Source organism: Ictalurus furcatus, chromosome 10, assembly GCF_023375685.1.
Source record: "Ictalurus furcatus strain D&B chromosome 10, Billie_1.0, whole genome shotgun sequence".
Taxonomy (NCBI): Eukaryota; Metazoa; Chordata; class Actinopteri; order Siluriformes; family Ictaluridae; genus Ictalurus; species Ictalurus furcatus.
Genome location: NC_071264.1, coordinates 4,811,854 through 4,829,417, shown reverse-complemented (window position 1 = coordinate 4,829,417; position 17,564 = coordinate 4,811,854). Strand labels below are relative to the sequence as shown.

Here is a 17,564-nt window from a genome sequence, read left to right as displayed (position 1 = left end):
AGTTTTTTCATCACTGGGTCACAATTCAAGGTTGGCCGGCTTCACTGGAGATGCTGCTTACACTCTACACACACATCCACCACAGGGGGGTCCATTTGGACTTTCCAGTGTTTATGTGTATTCCGCTGTTCATTGAGTGTTTGAGTTGTATATGAGTCTCTAATATTTAAAATAAATAAATAAATAAAAAGAATTCCACTCATATATCTATTCATGTTCATATAGCCTGTGTGTGTTGGCATTAGGATGTGGGTAAAATTTAGACCTGTGTGACCATAAAAGGAGCCAGAACATCTTATTCCCACTGGTAAAGACACACTTGGCCCTCAAGGCTACCTGAAGTGACCTTGAGTGACATTATGAAGCTGATTTATCAAACGTGCTGTATCTGAAGACCATGCAGGCATTGTCAGCCAACAAAGAAACACTCAACCATTGAATCTGCTTGGATTCAATTGGATGAGACACAATGAAGCTCTGACCTTGGATATACCCATCTCTCATTTTAAAGGACTGAATTTCCCCAAAGGCAACTCAAAGTATTTGCACATTTCTTTTTATTTCAGAATAATTGCACTTCACTGTGTTTCACAGCTCAGTGTGGCAAAATGGCCATCTCTCCTCTGCAGTTCATTGGTTAATTAGGGAAAAATGGACCGTAGGATTCTGACAGTTTCTAATCGGAGTATCTTGAATGTTTAGTGATATGTCAAAGAAACATGGTTTTGCATGAGGAATGCGCTCCATCATCTTCCTCATGAGAGCAAGCTGGTGTATTATTACCCCAGCAGCCAAACATTTCTGACAACAAAAGGTCATTTTTTGTGTCTAACTGCCTGTTTGAACTAAGCATCTGGTCTCCTGTAATAGTGTATTTGCTTCAGAAAATGGGAGTTTAATCATTTTTACAAAGAGGCCAAATCAACATGAGTGGGAAGAAGGAGAGTTTTTGAAGACAGAGCGCGACCATTTTAACAGAACAACATGTTTGAATTAGATGCTCCTGCGCTGACTCTAAATGGATTTCTGAAGTGGTTGTTTGTGGGGGTTTTCAATCGTACATAACCTTGAGTCTTTTTATTTATTTATTTATTTTTTACGGAAGGTCTGTAGGATTTAAGTGCCAGTATAGCATGAAGGAACTGAATACATACGTGTTCATTTTTCTCTTTCTCCATCTCCCTGTTTTTTGTCCTGGTTTTAAAATAGAAAATTCTGCTTCTAAAGTTGTGCCATTGTCCAAGTAATTAATGGAATGTCTGAAAGCGAGGTCCAGGTACTTCAATCCCCTTGCCCCCCCCCCCCCCCCCCCCCCCCATGACTAATAATGTTAGAAAACGCAGAGCTGTGTTTTTGGTGTCCCTCTTTTGAGATAAACTTATACATAATACATGTATTTAAATGAAAGACCTTCACTGTAGTCCATTTCAAATCTCCTGCATTTTTTTTTTTTGCATGTTAAGGAAACGTTTAGCATAGCAATCAAATACACGCTGATTAACCTTAATTCTTACACTTCACTTTAGAAGTTTTGTAAGTTTATTCTGTATTAACAGCTGTAGCATATTTGCACCAATAATGTGTTGGGATGAAATCTGATGTTTTCCATATATTTTACACTTTTATTACAATAAACTTGGGATGATGTGACCATAACATCTTTTTCACCTCCAAAAAAGTGATCCCCCCCATAAGAGGTACATAAGTACCTATGTACTGTACATATGGTTGATTTACAGACTTCTACGTATATTTATAGCAAATAATAGCTATTAAATCTTTACACTTACACTTTACACACATGCATCAACAACAAGAGTTAACAACATACAGTCATCTAGCATACAGTCTAACAACTTGTACCTTTGTTCAACAGGTGGACTTACACTTTACCTTTGTTTGTGGAAATTTAATAGATTTAATTCCTACTATTTGCTATAAAACAAGATTTTTTCAGCCTCAGAGTATTTTTAAACCAGCCCAATTTGGTGCTGACAACCATGTCATTAACTGTCCTGTCTGATGCCCCTCTTCCACTAAAAAAAAGGTTCATACAGCAAGCATGGGGCAGCATGAATCTTTCCCCAATGGGCCTCTATTTTTACCATTTTTGACCACTAGATGCAATAGTATGGAGCTAAAAGGGGTAGTGAGCACACTGTCCTGCGACACAACATCTAGAAAAGTGACTAAATAAACAGTGTATCGGCTTATATCTGTCAAATAGCAATATTAAAAAAAAAATAAAATAAATAAAGGTAGTTGGTCAGTCAAAAGAGGTAGTTAGTATTTCAGTAGAATTTAAAATATTGAATTGTGAATGAGGAATTGATGATTAATATTTATTGAATAGCTGATATGTTTGCCCTTATTGATGAAGCGCAACTGTGTACAGCAGTCATAGTTCATTGCATATACATAGTTATTATTATGTGTTTTTGAAGCACTTCCTTATTAAACTACGTCATGTTCATGTCTACGTTTTTATGTTTGTGTTTTAGGATAACAGAGGCCAGTCCACAGAAGGAAAAGCCGATTCATGCAGTCTCCATGTTCCCATGGGCACAGAGTTGCACTCGTGCTGTGCATTAAACTCATCTTCACAGCAGCACAGCAGTGGGTTTTAACTGAAACTTACATTCTTTATTCTTCACATATATCTCGATTAAAGTGTGCAACTTGTTTATTTAGTTTGTTTTGTTTGATCATATCTATGAACACTGTCATTTTAACAGGGGTGTGTAGACTTTTTAAGTCCATTGTATTTGTCTTACAGTTGATAATAGTTTTTTTTTTCTGTATCTGTGGTTTCCTCTCCAAGTACACCTGCCTTTAATAATGCTCTATAGTTCATAATTCATCAAATACAAAAATGACTTTCCTTATTTGATTGTTATTCTCTACCTTTTTAAAAATGTATATATTTTATTCAAAGAACTTAAAAAAATCAAAAACATTCAATGATTTGTGATTATTATTATTATTATTATTATTATTATTATTATTATTATTGGATGGAGCCAAGATGGCGGCACGGCAGTAGCATGCAGCGGCCTCTCCAGATCCAAAGTAGTGCTATTTTTGACTCGTAGCCCGTTTTTTACAGCACATGGACATCAGAGAATCCGGTGTTCATGTTTACCATCGCCAAACACTGTTAAAATACAGAAATCATGCAACAACCAACCTGCATGATGATCTGCTGAAGAAGTTACGCGATCTTGGCTTGCTGTAGAGATCAGGCCCCCAGTCCTCGGCATCGCCTGATGTCTGTGGCCGGGGTAGGGGACGTCGAAAGCGGTGTGCGAGGAGGCAGGGGTCCATGCTAGGCTAAAAGCAAACCCTAGCCGGTCGGCTCTCCGGTCCATACTGCTCTCCAATGTCTGCTCTCTGGACAATAAATTGGACTACATCCAACTCCAGCAGGCAACGCGGCATGAGTTTAGAGACTGTTGGGTCTTTGTTTTCACGGAGACGTGGCTCAGCGACCAAGTTCTGGATGCTGCCATTCAGCTAGACAGGCTCGGAACTTTTCATGCCAACAGAAATGTAGCTCTGTGCCGTAAGGCTCGTGGTGGTGGCGGCTTGTGTGTTTACATCAACACAGAATGGTGCAAGACCTTGGTGCTAGTTTCTAGTTACTGCTCATCGCTGGTGGAGTTTGTGACTGTTAGATGAAGACCATTTTATTTACCACGGAAATTCACCCCTGTCCTTATAATCGGAGTATACACTCCCCCCAGTGCTAATGTTAAGGAGGCGCTCTGTGAACTGTAAGGGGCTATTAGCGAACTGCAGAACACACACCCTGATGGATTGTATATCATCGCCGGAGATTTCAACCAAGTCAGTGCTCCTTAAAATTCACCAACATGTGGACTTTGCAACGAGAGGGGCGAACATCCTGGATCTTGTTTATACAAACATCCCAGGCGAGTACAGGGCAGAGCCTCGCCCCCACCTCAGCTACTCAGACCACAGCCGCAGCCTCTACCATCCTGTTGCACTCACATCCATCATCATGAAATGCTTCGAGAGGCTCGTCATGAGGCACTTCAAGACCCTGCTGCCCCACTCACTGGACCCACTGCAGTTCACGTATTACACCAACCGCTCAACAGATGATGCCGTCACCACCACCCAACATCTGGCCCTCACCCACCTGGACAAAAAGGCCACCTACGTTCGAATGCTGTTCATAGACTTCAGTTCAGCATCTAACACAATCATTCCTCAGCACTTGATTGGAAACTGAACCTACTGGGCCTGAACACCTCCATCTGCAACTGGATCCTGGACTTCTTGACTGGGAGACCTCAATCAGTCCGGTTGGGGAACAGCATCTCCAGCACCACCACACTGAGCATGGGGGTTCCCCAGGGCTGTGTGCTCAGTCCACTTCTGTTCACTCTGCTGACTCACGACTGTGCAGTAATGCACGGCTCCAATCACATCAAGTTCGCCGATGACATGACCGTGGTGGGTCTCATCAGCAAGATCGACGAGTCAGCATACAGAGAGGAGGTGCAGCAGCTAACAGACTGGTGCAGAGCCAATAACCTGTCTCTGAATGTGGACCAAACAAAAGAGATGGTTGTTGACTTTAGGAGAGCATGGAGAGACCACTCTCCGCTGAACATCGATGGCTTATCGTGGAGATCGTCAAGAGCACTAAATTCTTTGGTGTTTACCTGATGGAGAACCTCACCTGGAACTTCACCAGCAGCGCCTTTACTTTCAGCAAAGGCTGAAGAAGGCCCATCTCCCATCCTCACCACGTTCAACAGAGAAACTATTGAGAGCATCCTGAGCAGCTGCATCAATGTCTGGTTCGGAAATTGCACCTCATTGGATCGCAAGACCCTGCAGCGGATAGTGAAGACAACTGAGAAGATCATCGGGGTCACTCTCCCCCCATCAGAGACATTTACACCACACGCTGCAGCCGCAAAGCCACCAGCATTGTGGATGACCACCTCAGCTACTCAGACCACAGCCTCGCCCCCATCTCAGCTACTCAGACCACACCACCACCCCCACCTCGGTTACTGAGACCACAGCCCCGCCCCCACCTCGGATACTCAGACCACAGCCCCGCCCCCACTTTGGCTACTCTATCCCTGTTATGCTAATCCCAGCATACAGACCGCTCGCCAGACGCTCCAAACCGGTTTTGAAGCAGGTGAAAACCTGGCCAGCAGCAACCATCTCTGCTCTTCAGGACTGTTTTCAGCACTCTGACTCAGACATATTCAGAGATGCTGAACATGCTGCAACTGACAGCAACTCCACCAACTTGGAGGAATACACTGCATCAGTGACCAGCTACATCAGCAGGTGCATTGATGATGTCACCGTCTCCAAGACCATCACCACATGCTCCAACCAGAAGCCGTGGATGACTGCGGAGGTGTGTGCACTGCTGAAGACCTGAGACTTCACATTCAGGGCAGGTGACAAGGCGGCCCTAAGAACAGTGAGGGCCAAACTGTCCTGGGCCATCATAGAGGCAAAGCGCACGCACGCCCAGAAAATCCACAGTCTTCACAGATAGCAGCGACACGCGGTGCATGTGGCAGTTATCAGGCCATCAGCAACTACAGGACAACATCACCCACCTGTGACAGTGATGCCTCTCTTCCAGATGCACTGAACAACTTCTACGCTCGGTCTGAGGCGCAGAATGACGTGGCAGCGAGGAAGACCACCCCTCCTCCCAATGACCAGGTGCTGTGTCTAACCACGGCTGATGTGAGGAAAACTCTATGCAGAGTCAACCCACGGAAAGCTGCTGGGCCAGACAACATTCCTGGCAGAGTGCTCAGAGGATGTGCAGATCAGCTAGCAGATGTTTTCACTGACATCAACATCTCCCTGAGCAGCGCCATTGTTCCAACGTGCTTCAAGGCTACCACCATTGTCCTCGTGCCAAAGAAGTCTTCAGTGTCCTGCCTCATTGACTACCATCCTGTTGCACTCACATCCATCATCATGAAATGCTTTGAGAGGCTCGTCATGAGGCACTTCAAGACCCTGCTGCCCCACTCACTGGACCCGCTGCAGTTCGCGTATTGCACCAACCGCTCAACAAATGATGCCGTCACCACCACCCAACATCTGGCCCTCACCCACCTGGACAAAAAGGCCACCTATGTTCGAATGCTGTTCATAGACTTCAGTTCAGCATTCAACACAATCATTCCTCAGCACTTGATTGGAAACTGAACCTACTGGGCCTGAACACCTCCATCTGCAACTGGATCCTGGACTTTTTGACTGGGAGACCTCAATCAGTCCGGTTGGGGAACAGCATCTCCAGCACCACCACACTGAGCATGGGGGTTCCCCAGGGCTGTGTGCTCAGTCCACTTCTGTTCACTCTGCTGACTCACGACTGTGCAGTAATGCACGGCTCTAATCACATCAAGTTCGCCGATGACATGACCGTGGTGGGTCTCATCAGCAAGATCGACGAGTCAGCATACAGAGAGGAGGTGCAGCAGCTACCAGACTGGTGCAGAGCCAATAACCTGTCTCTGAATGTGGATCAAACAAAAGAGATGGTTGTTGACTTTAGGAGAGCATGGAGAGACCACTCTCCGCTGAACATCGATGGCTTATCGTGGAGATCGTCAAGAGCACTAAATTCTTTGGTGTTCACCTGATGGAGAACCTCACCTGGAACTTCACCAGCAGCGCCTTTACTTTCAGCAAAGGCTGAAGAAGGCCCATCTCCCATCCTCACCACGTTCAACAGAGAAACTATTGAGAGCATCCTGAGCAGCTGCATCAATGTCTGGTTCGGAAATTGCACCTCATTGGATCACAAGACCCTGCAGCGGATAGTGAAGACAACTGAGAAGATCATCGGGGTCACTCTCCCCCCATCAGAGACATTTACACCACACGCTGCAGCCGCAAAGCCACCAGCATTGTGGATGACCCCACACACCCCTCACACACACTCTTCACCCTCCTGCCATCTGGAAAAAGGTACCGAAGCGTTCGGGCCCTCACAACCAGACTGTGTAACAGCTTCTTCCCCCAAGCTGTCAGATTCCTCAATACTCAGAGACTAGACTAACACACACACTCACACACACACACTGAACTGAACACCACCCCACTCCCATTGCAATATTTGCACATTCCTGCATTGACGCCGTTGCATTTTTTGCTGCTATTGCATTTATAAAATATCATATTTCATTTCTTGTCATTATATACACTTTACCTGGCTGCTACCACAATAACGGCTATGTCCATATTCCATGTCCATAAGCTAATCTGCTGAAGACTAAGTCATAACACGCTATGTTTACATTCATACCATTTTAAAATTATATTGTTACTCTTTGGCACATATCTTCTGCACTACCTATTATATCAGACACTTCCACACTAAAACTGTACACTGGTCGGCGCTACACTGTCACTTACTGTACCTATTGTCCTGTCTTAGTAGTACTGTACTGTTCTGTATTGTTAGCACATGTCTGCCCATGTACTTTATGTAAAAATGTGTAGGTCTTATTTAGTTCTGTGTTGTTTTATGTAGCACCATGGTCCTGGAGGAACGTTGTTTCGTTTCACTGTGTACTGTACTAGCTATATATGGTTGAAATGACAATAAAACCACTCGAACCTGAACTTGTTGTTGTTGTTGTTTTGTATTAATACATTTGCCAAATAATAGTTTTTGATTATCAGCCTGATTTGCAGCTTCTTTCTAATTAAATGCATTGTACACATTTCTACCTGTTTATCATTCCCGTGTAAATATAAAATTAGGATTTTTTTTTTTTTTTTTTTTTGCCTGATAGTATTTTATTGACAAAGTATGAGGGACAGATGTGTAGCAGCAGTGTGTAATGAAACTGTAGCATTCAGGGCTTGTATAATAGCATATAATCTCCACACTGTTGTGGACAAGGCTTCTGCAGGTCATATACAATCATATACGATCATGTGATACACCAATCACACTTAATTAAAATGTTATTATACTGTTGAATTCTCAAATCAGAAAGAATTTTCTATAAGAGCAGCTCTGACAGTAGTTTTGTCATATAAATGCTTTATATCTTAATGAATAACACATATTTTAATATTATATTTTCATATTATAATATATAGTTCTAATAGGTTATCATTTGTATAAATACAGCTCTTTCACAGGGATTTGTATAATGGATATTCAATTTAATATATGATTTATTACAGTATAAACTTTTTTTTTTTTTTTTTAATTTGCTGTTATTTACAAAGAAAAACATGAAATTTTCTATTAGGAGACATTTATTTAGCCTTTAAGAAAGGAGTCTCAGTACGTTTTCTGACACAAGAACGTTTTCAGGACAGGGGAGCTTTATGCTTTTCAGTTTCTTTTCAGTAACACAACAAGCTGCATTTATTTGTCCTATTAACTTAAAAGAGAGAAAAAAGAGATGCTGTTGAGAGAACGACTTCAGCCCGTACTTTATAAGAAAATAATCCACTTCAAGGTGGTAACGTATCACACCACACCAGTGTTTGTTATTCTCCTATAACAGCACACCCCTGTCATGTGTTATTCCTTACCTTATCCAATCTCAGTCACACAAACTGTGAAAGGTGTCAATCTTGTATTTAAAATGTACATATAGCATGACATATTCCCAGTGCAGTTTTCGAGTCAGAAACCATCCATTATGTCATGAGTAGATTTGGGACAAGATGAAGAGGTATTTGAAAGATGACTCAACTTACGATGCTAATATATACAAAGTAAAGAGCTTTTATTTTTGTTTTCATGTCAAAATTCAATAAATATATTGAGACCACCATAATTACTTTCATTGGTAATTGAGGCAAACATTCATTAATGTCCAGAATGATTACTGTCCCAACACTAATCATGACCCAATATTTGTGTAAGACATACCAAGCCCTCCAAATAACCATCTACACCACCATTCTGATCAGTAGACGATAATAAAAGATCTGAGCTGTTGCTCGTTAGTTGTGATGTCGAGCAGGTAGCTACAAGTCAAAGGGCAGACGCTGTCTTTGGTATAGAACACACACACACAGCTGAGATGAAAATGTTGAAAAAGAAGTTGCCACAGTCACATGACTTCACTTGAATGCTCCTCTCATTAGAGATGGACAGATATTTCGGGTCGGGATCACCTTTTCGGCTCCTGAACTGTCTTGTGTATATACAATTTTTAAAAAACATGCTTTAATGTACAAATACTTCATTATTGACTGCCCTTGTGCTTACACACACACACACACACACACACACACACGCACACACACACACACACACACACACACACACACACACACACACAGGTAAAAGCATTACACAATAAATTATGTTTATGCATAAGCTGTGACATACATTTAGAACATAAAAACGTGAAATAAAGTTGACTTAGAAAAAAAAAAACTTGCACAGTCAGTTAAAAATTGATCAAATGACCAAACAGCCTGAACCACAAATATAAAGCAAGATTCCTTTCTGATTTTAGTGTCTCACGACATTGTTAAGTACTGGTCAAGATGAAAACTGCACACACTGAAGAAAGCAAACCAGAGGAACAGATTTTCTTTCTTTCTTTCTTTCTTTTTTTCTTTCTTTCTTTCTTTCTTTCTTTCTTTCTTTTTTTATAAGAATTCATTGCTTTGCAATTTAGCTCACCTCCACTTTACATCACAGTTCTCTCCCACATGACCACATGAATGTAAACACCTCTGCTCAGTTGTATTACATTAATACTTATATATATATATATATATATATATATATATATATATATATATATATATATATATATATATATAATTTTTTTCACGTTATAGTTCACATCAGCACAGTTAGCTAGCATGGCAATAAAATAAGGCAAGACTCACATAATACTGACAATAAAGGTTGTTTGTTTGTTGGGTTTGTTCTGCAGCAGGCTTTGGTCTGGTTTGGACTGAGGCAGTATTTCTTCGTCTTGGCTCTGCAACAGTGTCTTCCACATTATACTGAGGGGTTCTGCTGGGCAAAAAAAAAGTGTCTTTTTTTTAATCTTCCAGTTTTATAGTGTTCCTTTCTCCAACACTGCATCAGTGAAACCATACTGATAAACATAACTGTTTAATAACTTAGAAATGAAAGAACAGGTACTGGTTTACAGGTACAAAGTTCATAAACTGACTTTTTTTTTTGTTTCAGAGAAGGAAATGTGCATGTTTGATCCTCTTGAGGAAGAGGAAGAAAGTCTTGCTATTTGAACAGATATACTGTGTACTATCATTATGTTTGCACATTTCTGGGGAAGTGTCTCTGTGGGTGGCACGGTTACAATCGGCTGAACCGGACGACTTCACTCTACAGCTCAAGCACTATCACGAATCGAGCCGTCTGATTGACTGTCAAGAGAACTGACAGGTCCAAGTCTTGGAGAAGAAATGAAATGTGCCATCTCAAACCCTCGTGCTTTCAGTCTCAGTGAGGGGAAATTATTATATCTTAAGTTTAGCTGCTCACAAAACAGGTGATGTTTTGTAAATTTATTAGAACTGTACCAAGAGATCAGAAGTCAATGCATCACTGTTCTGCTGGACTGGAGGATAAATGGATTCCCCATAATCCAAAAGCTCATTCTCAAGTGTTTATTGACCCCCTTATCTCCTTCTCTCTTTTGGCCCAAACCACGGAATCAACATGAACTGTTCAGCGCAGCGTAAGCACAGCACTGACGTGTGGAGGCATCTGAGTGCATGTTTCAATGCTGTGGCTGCTGATGATTCTGGACTGGAAGCGTGTTGTCTGGGAGCGGTGTGTGCGTCGTGTTGATTCGGAAATGCCTCGTTCAGGTGCGTTTTGCATGCAGCATCTCGATGAGCAGGTTGTTGCAGGGCACATCGCCATTCAGGTGCTTGTAGTAAAGGTATTCCTCAGCTTGCAGGCTGATGGCGCGGATCTCAGGCAGCCGCAGCAACAGCTGGCCGAATTTATCGGTCTGCTGCGGGTAGTTGCACATGACGTAATCGAGCAGTGCCGCGTTCACCTGCTCCTGAACGCTCTCCACCAGGTGGAAGTTCTCCAGGTTCTTCACGTCTAAGGAGAGGAGGTGAAACAAATAAAAATCTATGAGACTATACTCACATTTACGTTTTACTACATTGGTTTAATGCAAACAAGGACTCGTTTCTACTCGTTACAGATTATAGGACAATTAATGGTCTAGAACAGTGATGGGTGTATATATATATATATATATATATATATATATATATATATATATATATATATATATATATATATATATATATATATATATATATATATACCCATCACTGTATAAAAATATAACTATATATATTTTTTTTTTTTTTGAATGGAAATGTTTCTAATCAACATCTTTATCACATAATTGGGAGAAAGATTTCATCCACACATTGTTTTTTTTAAGGGAGTGTATATTATTAATTGTACGGTGCAATTCAATTAGATTAGATGTGTTTACTCTAAAATACTCTGGCCTTTATTTATGTTTTATATTTGTATTAGTTTTAGTCCCAACCTGCATTAAGTATATATAGCTATTTTGCTTTATAAACTTTTTTTCACAGCCCATAGCTTATAAGTTTATTAGGTGTTAAAGCACCTACACTCTTTAAAAAAAAAAAAAAAAGAAGGTTCCAATTTCGAACCAAAAATGTTTTTTTAGCCTGATGCCATAGGAGAACCCTTTTAAGTTGCACAAAGAATCTTTTACTCTCAAGTTCTTTTGAGATCCATCTATGTACTGGTGTTTTAAAGAACCCACAAATGGTTCTTCACAGCAGTGGACAAGGAACCATGTTATCATTAGTTCTCTAAAAAAAAAAAACCAAACAAACAAAAAAAAACAACTTTAGTTAGTGCTCTAAGGAAACAAAGGTATGTTCTTAAGAGTGATGTGAGGAGACCCCTTTACAGTCCCACAAAGAAGCTTATAGGGTTCACTTTAATCTTTTAAGGGATGATACACTGAAGAACCAGTACACTGCTCTGAAGAGACTGTTATGAAATATCAAGAACTTATTTTAATTCCACAGAACCATGTAGTTCAACTCAAGAACCGTATACAATGAAAAATGAGTCTTTGCAAAATCATATGGTGCTGTAAAGAACCATTGAAGAACCTTTATTTTTAAGAGTGCATTGGTTTTATTATATTTTTAAAAAAATAATGGGGAGCAAAGATACTGTAGATAAGCATAGAAACACCATATTTGGCAGGAAGATGCAGTATCCACCCTTCCCAACAACACGGGTAAGTGAAAGGATCTAAATCAGTTAAATGGTGGCACTATATATAGTGCTGTATTTTATACCTTGATTCATGCTTCCTGAACCAACTGTACAGTCAGACTTTTCTCCCAGGTTCCTTTCTTTAGTGTTTGAGATCATCTTCACAAAATATGGTCCTAGTGTATTTTCTTGAACCAGTCATGTTTTTTTTTTTGTCTGCTTCCAGAGATCTTGTTATCATAGTACTTGCCAAAATCTGAACCTCAAACATAATCAGTAATATGTTCATTACAGTTAACTTTAATTTCCTTAAAAAGGATAATGAAAATTGCTTGTGGCCACCAATCATGTGCATGAGGGCTTCATGTAGAAACAGTTTGCAGAGAGATTTCAGTCTACAACAGTGAGTCATAGTGCTTGGACCCCGATGATCGCTGCTTGTGATGATACAGTACGTATAATTATCATTACAACTGGTTGAATAAGAAGCAAGCACACATTTTCAGCAATGAACCATGTCTTGTATTCTGCTCCGAGTTTCTCAAGAGATTTTAAGTGAAAAGGAAATCAAGAAAGATCCATGGTGTCCTGCCTCGAGAAAACATGAATTCTCCAGCTGCAGATGCATGGAGGCATTACTGCAACTGCATTTTTAAAATTATTTATTATTTCTAGAATGAATAAACAGTTTTATTCTTGTCACTTAAAATAAGAGCAAATGAGCATGATAGGCTGACTTCTGACAGTTCTACTTTCTGCAGTTTTATCATTTGGCTCATTCATTGTGGACATATACCTGACTAAACGGCTGCGGGGGTTAAGTATGAGGTGTTAATGAGTCACTGATGAATGACTGAATTTAGTCAAGATCAGAGAGGCTGTGCAATGTGATCTTTTATTAATTTCTTTGACCTGAGGTTGAGTGGGAGAGCAGCCGTTTCTGCACCCTTCCCTTGATGCCACTGCGTGATTGGGAAAGTGCCTGGACCCGCTCGGCCACGGCTAATGAGGCAGCTGGCACTGCCTCTTCTGTCGAAATAATCAAAACTGTTCCAGTCCCCAGAAAGAAACCAGGAGAGGATGGCCAGGAGAGAGAGAGAGAGAGAGAGAGAGAGAGAGAGAGAGAGAGAGAGAGAGAGAGGGGGGGGGGGGGGGGGGGAGGGGTAGGAGATTGTTCAGTGTGTAATGAGGTCTGTAGAACGAGCAGTGAGTCCTTCACAGCCCCAACGAGGATGTTCTCCCTGACCCCTGGGTGACACTGCTGGGCAAAGCTCAGGATGGTGGGGAGGGGTCTATCAAGAGGCAACCAATTACGAAACCTCTGCTCCACCCCTGTGAATATTAACCCCAGCTAGAAAAAAGGGAAATAAAACATGCTTCTTAGCACCGTCACTCTTTTTTTTCCTTTGTGGGCACATATACTAGAAGGTCTAATATATATATATATGTGTTACTGTTCACAGAGGTCATATTCAGTGTCCCAATTAAAGGGGGTTAGAAAGATTGCATGTAGAATGCTACCAGAGTTTCACATTGGAAATTTCTAAGGCTGTGGTGAACATGAAACACCGAGTGGGAGTAAAACTACTGTGAGTTAATGAAGCCTTTTGTCTTTTTTAGACTAATTAAAGAAAATGATACACATAACACTGATTTTAATTGCTAATTATTGTAGGCTGCATTTAAAACAAGGGGGGAAAAAACCAAACCAAAAGGGGGTTGTGTTAAAAAAAAAAAAAAGACCACTCAACAATAATGGCTTGCTCTTTTCGCCTTTAAGCAAGAAACAAGGTTTCTGAGAGAGAATTACTGTTTGTTTAATTTGTTCACAGCAAGAAATACTAGCCAATGCCCTACTGACAACGCGAGAGAAAAGAGAAAAGCACCAGTTTCTTTTCAGACAGGTTAAAGCGGTACACAATAAGCACTCTTATCTTCTATCTCTATCTCTGTTCTAACATTTAGCCACTGTGGGACTAATTATGAACTTTTTACATGAAACAGCCTCAGTGCGCAGCAACGCTGTGCTGAAGCTCGACTCCAGACCCTTAGGTTCTGTGTGATACATTGTTCATTTCACTAGCGATCACGCCACATGACCCCTCGTATCCACTTTCCGCCCCCATCCACTCCCGCTAGTATACTGTTTTTTTTTATTTTTTTTATATGTTTGGGTATATGTGGACACATCTATAATTATAATGTATATATATATATATACTATATATATATATAATTTTGAGTTCTCAATAATCCTGTTTCATCTTTATTTAAATCATCATTTATACACTTATGTTCTCATTTTGATTTGTGTGTATGGTGTTATTTTGCTTGCCTGTGTGATTATTTTTGCATTATGGTTGAATGGGAGAGGGAGAGGAGAGAGGAGAGAGAGAGAGGGAATAAATGAAGAGTCGACCCAGTTGCCGTCCACCTATTTTTTTCCTTGGATAAAATAAAACACACAACACAGACTACAACCAGTTACACTTAGGCATGGATTTTTACTCTAATAGATGAATCAATGACCAATAATATGACATGAAATGTGAAAGTCAAATTATGAACCCATTGTCGTTGGCTGTCACTGAGGAATGAGTGATTTTCTGAAACATGAAACCTTATCAACACCTTGCTGATTGGCAGCACAGCAATGAAACATGACATTTCAGGAACAAGTTGCACGTGTGTGTGTGTGTGTGTGTGTGTGTGTGTGTGTGATTTCGGTGGCGTTTACAATTTCTGAGAAAGCAGTTTCAAAGGGCAAGGTGCTTTCTGCCCGGTGTGTTCTCTCCTCTTTGACTTTTTATGGTAGGCTGTAATCGTGTAATCAGTCAAGCCTGCACCTTGTCATTTTTATTCATCATTAACCAGACTGCCTGATGGACACCAATCAAAGATGGGGGCGGTGCTCACCCTACCCCCTCACCCACAGTGTACTCAGGGAGGCCCCCATGCTTCCTCGCACACACCATCTAAGACACTGCAGCCAATGCCCGCTTGGTCATCATCCAACAGTATTTACCCAATGGCTAAACCATGTTTGTTTGTACTGAGTGCTGTACAGCAAATTACACCATGTAACACTGAGCAGCCAGACATTGTAGGATGTTATCTTTAGGCCTTACCAATACTCATGGTACGGATTCAAAGAGCGGATTCAAAACATAATCCACAGTCATGAGGTCAAAAACAGAAAACTACTACAATTAGGAGTAAAAACTAGAAACTAACAATAAGAACTGAAAGAACACTAACACCAGAGACACGGTATTTGAGTAATAGCAAGAGACAGGTGACATAAACATGAAACAGGTGGAAATAATAACCAGGGAGCACTGCCGGGGCACAGACATCCATGAGTTAGCCAGACAAAATTTGTGTTGTGAAATCTATTAAAAGGTTGTATCTTGCTGAAAGCATCATAAATATGTAGGACTTTGTATTTGTTCTCTGCTGTCATTCACAGGCTCTTCAAGCGACTACCAATCTACAGTACTGTCACATAAGGCTCAAAATCGTTTCTTCATCCATCATGGATGCCATGTGTTGTCTCACTAATTCACTCACAAAGCGCTTCCAATTCTGTTTATCATTTTAGTAGCTCATGGAGGCATGTTGATTCCTAAATATTGATTATATCATGAAGTGTGGGGCTACTTATATACGCATCGTATGTACACTGCTTCTGGCAGTCCGATGATAATATGGAGCTTTTAACTCAAAAGCAAGCTGTTCATTATTAGCAGGAAGACGGTCGCCTGCAGCTCGTCTTTTGCTGTCCGAAGAAACTTTTCTTTTCTTCTCTTTCTGCCTGTTTTTCACTCTCTGTTATAATGATGCATATCAATGATTGTAGTCTTCTCTTGTTTTCCGAGGGGTTTTCCACCTTACTAAGCTGTGAAGAGCCAGAAGGAAGAGTGGATTATTATTTTATTTTTTTTTGTCAGCATTGTCAGAATGAAGCACGAAGGCTCAATCTGCTGCTCCTCGGCTTTTCCAGGGGGACCACTAGGCCCAGAGTGTCCCATTTCTGTGAAAGTGAATTAAACAGGACTGCTCCAGCTGGGGATACATTAAGTCCAATCTGAGCCCATTGCCAGTGGGTTATGCAGGTAGAGGAGACGTCTGGGTTGCCCAAGGAGAGGTTTAACCCGATCTGCTTGCCACATGGAGGGGGCAAATTTGAGGGGAGTGCGAGGGGAAAACCGCCTTAGGTGTGATGAAATAAACACTAGAAACATCAGCGAACCCTTCTTTTAACAAACACTGGCCATGAGGTGCTCTGCTTCTTCCTCAGGTCAGGGGAAGTACATTTGCATCTATTTATTCATCATTGAGCCAACTTGAACATTGTTAAGCACTACGTGTGCCATGAATAATTGTTAAATAAGTAATTTTGTCAAATCTGAGCAAAGTTTTTCCATTGCACACATAACTTGCTGATCAGTTACTCTGGCACAGCCTTGATATTTATTTTAGAAGTGATGACTAGTTTTAATCAAATAAAAATCTGTCTGACAAGTAAAAATAAAACTGATTGTGATTTATTTTTTTTGAGCCAGTTAAAGGCTGTTTTAAACTTCAAACTTTATTTCAACTTAAAACACTGGAAACGTTGGTGTATGAGCTGCTACAGTTCTAGCAGCTACACCAATGTAGATGTAACATAAAGTACTTGTGCAGTACCTGTTACAAAAAAAAAAACACTACATAGGCCAATATAATGCTTACAATTAATAATAATTACTGTTTTGCAATATTATACTTTGTAGTACTGCAGTCCTACTCTGAGGTGTGGAGCATCATGGATTCAAATGGAGAATGTGATATTTTCTTTCTCTCTCTCTCTCTCTCTCTCTCTTGCTCTCACTCAATCCTGGTGTCTAACCCTCTGGAGTGTCTGGTTTACATTCTGACCATCTTCTCACCCACTAATTGCATGCATACAAGAGTAAAGGGGCATATCTGAATCTTCTTGTTTATGATAAAGTGACAGAAAATCATTCAGAGGCCAACTATCCCCCTAAACTCCTGAAGCAGCCCGAAAACCCAGCCATAATGCAAACCACAACCCTAATGAGGTCATTAAAGGATACCGCCCATCAATATTGTTTTTTTAGTTTCCCCTTTTTTGAAGAATATGAATTAATAATTCACCAGAGTGCCTGGGGATGTATATTTTCTGAGTGAAGGACAGTTAATCCATAATGTGAGCCCCCCCATACATAAAGAGACACTTTCCCTCTATTCCCTACTCTCGCTTAATTATCGAACATTGCTTGTG

At 40.8% G+C, this 17,564-nt stretch overlaps 2 protein-coding genes across 3 annotated transcripts in view; one reads left to right on the top strand and one right to left on the bottom strand.

Annotated features, from left to right (window-relative positions):
* The window catches only part of LOC128613890 (adhesion G-protein coupled receptor D2), a 70,715-nt gene extending 65,964 nt beyond the window's left edge, over nt 1-4,751 (top strand). The window contains exons 23-24 of the mRNA XM_053635046.1: nt 3,933-4,129; nt 4,608-4,751. Of these exons, the coding sequence (XP_053491021.1) occupies nt 3,933-4,129; nt 4,608-4,751 (341 nt within the window). The remainder of the gene's footprint in view (nt 1-3,932; nt 4,130-4,607) is intronic.
* Nucleotides 4,752-9,843: 5,092 nt separating this feature from the next.
* The window catches only part of nr5a2 (nuclear receptor subfamily 5, group A, member 2), a 49,754-nt gene continuing 42,033 nt past the window's right edge, over nt 9,844-17,564 (bottom strand). For both annotated transcript variants that reach the window (XM_053634185.1, XM_053634186.1), the window contains exon 8: nt 9,844-11,098. In XM_053634185.1, the coding sequence (XP_053490160.1) occupies nt 10,851-11,098 (248 nt within the window). In that variant the 3' untranslated portion in view covers nt 9,844-10,850. The remainder of the gene's footprint in view (nt 11,099-17,564) is intronic.